This window comes from Oncorhynchus mykiss, chromosome 18, assembly GCF_013265735.2.
Source record: "Oncorhynchus mykiss isolate Arlee chromosome 18, USDA_OmykA_1.1, whole genome shotgun sequence".
Taxonomy (NCBI): domain Eukaryota; kingdom Metazoa; phylum Chordata; class Actinopteri; order Salmoniformes; family Salmonidae; genus Oncorhynchus; species Oncorhynchus mykiss.
Window position 1 is genome coordinate 2,081,786 of NC_048582.1, and position 5,000 is coordinate 2,086,785.

The 5,000-nt window shown below is 41.2% G+C and overlaps 1 protein-coding gene across 1 annotated transcript in view; it reads right to left on the reverse strand.

The window, feature by feature from the left end:
- The window catches only part of LOC110517047 (protein diaphanous homolog 3), a 536,597-nt gene that overhangs the window by 278,395 nt on the left and 253,202 nt on the right, over positions 1-5,000 (reverse strand). The window contains exons 11-12 of the mRNA XM_036951469.1: positions 4,852-4,896; positions 4,629-4,702 (exon numbers count right to left, since the gene is read on the reverse strand). Coding sequence (XP_036807364.1) covers positions 4,629-4,702; positions 4,852-4,896 — 119 coding nt within the window. The remainder of the gene's footprint in view (positions 1-4,628; positions 4,703-4,851; positions 4,897-5,000) is intronic.

Consider the following 5,000-nt stretch of genomic DNA (forward strand, 5'->3'; position numbering starts at 1 on the left):
TTGTTTGAGGGGTAGGTACTATCTCTATTGTATGAGGGGTAAGTACTATCTCTATTGTATGAGGGGTAGGTACTATCTCTATTGTATGAGGGGTAGGTACTCTCTCTATTGTATGAGGGGTAGGTACTATCTCTATTGTATTAGTACTCTCTCTATTGTATGAGGGGTAGGTACTATCTCTATTGTATGAGGGGTAGGTACTCTATTGTATGAGGGGTAGGTACTGTCTCTATTGTATGAGGGGTAGGTACTATCTCTATTGTATGAGGGGTAGGTACTCTCTCTATTGTATGAGGGGTAGGTACTCTCTCTATTGTATGAGGGGTAGGTACTATCTCTATTGTATTAGTACTATCTCTATTGTATGAGGGGTAGGTACTATCTCTATTGTATGAGGGGTAGGTACTCTATTGTATGAGGGGTAGGTACTATCTCTATTGTATTAGTAGGGGTACTATTGTATTAGTACTCTCTCTATTGTATTAGTACTCTCTCTATTGTATTAGTACTCTCTCTATTGTATGAGGGGTAGGTACTATCTCTATTGTATGAGGGGTAGGTACTCTCTCTATTGTATGAGGGGTAGGTACTGTCTCTATTGTATGAGGGGTAGGTACTGTCTCTATTGTATGAGGGGTAGGTACTCTCTCTATTGTATGAGGGGTAGGTACTCTCTCTATTGTATTAGTACTATCTCTATTGTATGAGGGGTAGGTACTATCTCTATTGTATGAGGGGTAGGTACTCTATTGTATGAGGGGTAGGTACTATCTCTATTGTATTAGTAGGGGTACTATTGTATTAGTACTCTCTCTATTGTATTAGTACTCTCTCTATTGTATTAGTACTCTCTCTATTGTATGAGGGGTAGGTACTATCTCTATTGTATGAGGGGTAGGTACTCTCTCTATTGTATGAGGGGTAGGTACTGTCTCTATTGTATGAGGGGTAGGTACTCTCTCTATTGTATGAGGGGTAGGTACTACCTCTATTGTATGAGGGGTAAGTACTACCTCTATTGTATGAGGGGTAGGTACTCTCTCTATTGTATGAGGGGTAGGTACTGTCTCTATTGTATGAGGGGTAGGTACTCTCTCTATTGTATGAGGGGTAGGTACTATCTCTATTGTATGAGGGGTAGGTACTATCTCTATTGTATGAGGGGTAGGTACTCTCTCTATTGTATGAGGGGTAGGTACTGTCTCTATTGTATGAGGGGTAGGTACTGTCTCTATTGTATGAGGGGTAGGTACTACCTCTATTGTATGAGGGGTAGGTACTACCTCTATTGTATGAGGGGTAGGTACTGTCTCTATTGTATGAGGGGTAGGTACTCTCTCTATTGTATGAGGGGTAGGTACTGTCTCTATTGTATGAGGGGTAGGTACTACCTCTATTGTATGAGGGGTAGGTACTATCTCTATTGTATGAGGGGTAGGTACTATCTCTATTGTATGAGGGGTAGGTACTACCTCTATTGTATGAGGGGTAGGTACTATCTCTATTGTATGAGGGGTAGGTACTCTCTCTATTGTATGAGGGGTAGGTACTATCTCTATTGTATTAGTACTATCTCTATTGTATGAGGGGTAGGTACTATCTCTATTGTATGAGGGGTAGGTACTATCTCTATTGTATGAGGGGTAAGTAATATCTCTATTGTATGAGGGGTAGGTACTATCTCTATTGTATGAGGGGTAGGTACTATCTCTATTGTATGAGGGGTAAGTACTATCTCTATTGTATTAGTACTCTCTCTATTGTATTAGTAATATCTATATTGTATTAGTACTATCTATATTGTATTAGTAATATATATATTGTATGAGTACTATCTCTATTGTATGAGGGGTAAGTACTATCTCTATTGTATGAGGGGTAAGTACTATCTCTATTGTATGAGGGGTAGGTACTATCTCTATTGTATGAGGGGTAGGTACTCTATTGTATGAGGGGTAGGTACTATCTCTATTTTATTAGTACTATCTCTATTGTATTAGTACTATCTCTATTGTATGAGGGGTAAGTACTATCTCTATTGTATGAGGGGTAGGTACTATCTCTATTTTATTAGTACTATCTCTATTTTATTAGTACTATCTCTATTGTATTAGTACTATCTCTATTGTATGAGGGGTAAGTACTATCTCTATTGTATGAGGGGTAGGTACTATCTCTATTGTATGAGGGGTAGGTACTATCTCTACTGTATGAGGGGTAAGTACTATCTCTATTGTATGAGGGGTAGGTACTATCTCTATTTTATTAGTACTATCTCTATTGTATTAGTACTATCTCTATTGTATGAGGGGTAAGTACTATCTCTATTGTATTAGTACTATCTCTATTGTATGAGGGGTAGGTACTATCTCTATTGTTTGAGGGGTAGGTACTATCTCTATTGTATGAGGGGTAAGTACTATCTCTATTGTATGAGGGGTAGGTACTATCTCTATTGTATGAGGGGTAGGTACTCTCTCTATTGTATGAGGGGTAGGTACTATCTCTATTGTATTAGTACTCTCTCTATTGTATGAGGGGTAGGTACTATCTCTATTGTATGAGGGGTAGGTACTCTATTGTATGAGGGGTAGGTACTGTCTCTATTGTATGAGGGGTAGGTACTATCTCTATTGTATGAGGGGTAGGTACTCTCTCTATTGTATGAGGGGTAGGTACTCTCTCTATTGTATGAGGGGTAGGTACTATCTCTATTGTATTAGTACTATCTCTATTGTATGAGGGGTAGGTACTATCTCTATTGTATGAGGGGTAGGTACTCTATTGTATGAGGGGTAGGTACTATCTCTATTGTATTAGTAGGGGTACTATTGTATTAGTACTCTCTCTATTGTATTAGTACTCTCTCTATTGTATTAGTACTCTCTCTATTGTATGAGGGGTAGGTACTATCTCTATTGTATGAGGGGTAGGTACTCTCTCTATTGTATGAGGGGTAGGTACTGTCTCTATTGTATGAGGGGTAGGTACTGTCTCTATTGTATGAGGGGTAGGTACTCTCTCTATTGTATGAGGGGTAGGTACTGTCTCTATTGTATGAGGGGTAGGTACTGTCTCTATTGTATGAGGGGTAGGTACTGTCTCTATTGTATGAGGGGTAGGTACTCTCTCTATTGTATGAGGGGTAGGTACTACCTCTATTGTATGAGGGGTAAGTACTACCTCTATTGTATGAGGGGTAGGTACTCTCTCTATTGTATGAGGGGTAGGTACTGTCTCTATTGTATGAGGGGTAGGTACTCTCTCTATTGTATGAGGGGTAGGTACTACCTCTATTGTATGAGGGGTAGGTACTCTCTCTATTGTATGAGGGGTAGGTACTGTCTCTATTGTATGAGGGGTAGGTACTGTCTCTATTGTATGAGGGGTAGGTACTACCTCTATTGTATGAGGGGTAGGTACTACCTCTATTGTATGAGGGGTAGGTACTGTCTCTATTGTATGAGGGGTAGGTACTCTCTCTATTGTATGAGGGGTAGGTACTACCTCTATTGTATGAGGGGTAGGTACTATCTCTATTGTATGAGGGGTAGGTACTACCTCTATTGTATGAGGGGTAGGTACTATCTCTATTGTATGAGGGGTAGGTACTCTCTCTATTGTATGAGGGGTAGGTACTATCTCTATTGTATTAGTACTATCTCTATTGTATGAGGGGTAGGTACTATCTCTATTGTATGAGGGGTAAGTACTATCTCTATTGTATGAGGGGTAGGTACTATCTCTATTGTATGAGGGGTAGGTACTCTCCCTATTGTATGAGGGGTAGGTACTCTCCCTATTGTATGAGGGGTAGGTACTATCTCTATTGTATTAGTACTATCTCTATTGTATGAGGGGTAGGTACTGTCTCTATTGTATGAGGGGTAGGTACTATCTCTATTGTATGAGGGGTAGGTACTCTCCCTATTGTATGAGGGGTAGGTACTATCTCTATTGTATTAGTACTCTCTCTATTGTATTAGTACTATCTCTATTGTATGAGGGGTAGGTACTATCTCTATTGTATTAGTACTCTCTCTATTGTATGAGGGGTAGGTACTCTCTCTTGGCCCTGTATTAATGTCAGAGTACCTTCCATAAGAGGGGGAACAGTATCAGCTCTAGTACCTGAATATATAATGGATGAGAGACTGAAGGAGGAGAGGCAACGTGGGATCAACAACACAGTGCACTATGTTAAAGACTGTGTGAGTGTGTGTGTGTGTGTGTGTGTGTGTGTGTGTGTGTGTGTGTGTGTCTGTGTCTGTGTCTGTGTGTGTGTGTGTGTGTGTGTGTGTGTGTGTGTGTCTGTGTGTGTGTGTGTCTGTGTGTGTGTGTGTGTGTATCTGTATCTCTGTGTGTGTGTGTGTGTGTGTCTGTGTGTGTGTGTATATGTGTGTATATGTGTGTGTGTGTGTGTGTGTATCTCTGTGTGTGTGTGTGTGTGTGTGTGTGTGTCTGTATCTCTGTGTGTGTGTGTGTGTGTGTGTGTGTGTGTGTGTGTGTGTGTGTGTGTGTGTGTGTGTGTGTGTGTGTGTGTGTGTGTGTGTGTGTGTGTGTGTGTGTGTGTGTGTGTGCGTGCGTGCGTGCGTGCGTGCGTGCGTGCGTACAGTAGAAAAGGATATTCCAGTTCACTCTTGATGTCCTCCAGCCGGTGACTGAGCTCCATCAGATCCTCTTCCTTGTGCTCCTCAAACACCTATTGGGAAACAGACACGTGGAAACATAGAAACGCACATCGAATACGGGACGGCTTTTTAAACCCCCGTCTCTACATCCACGTCTTCAACTGTTATCATCTGTCTGTAGCTATTGGTTTAACACACAAATATAATTCAATTCATTCACCTTGAGCTGAATGTCCAGGGCATCGTTCCTGATCGTTGTCAGATGCTGCAGGGAAGAGAGAGGAAGAGAGAGGGAGGGATGAGGTGAGGAATAGAGAGGAGGAGGAGGAGGGGGGCAGAAGGGGAAGAGAGAGAGGGAGGGAGGAAAAG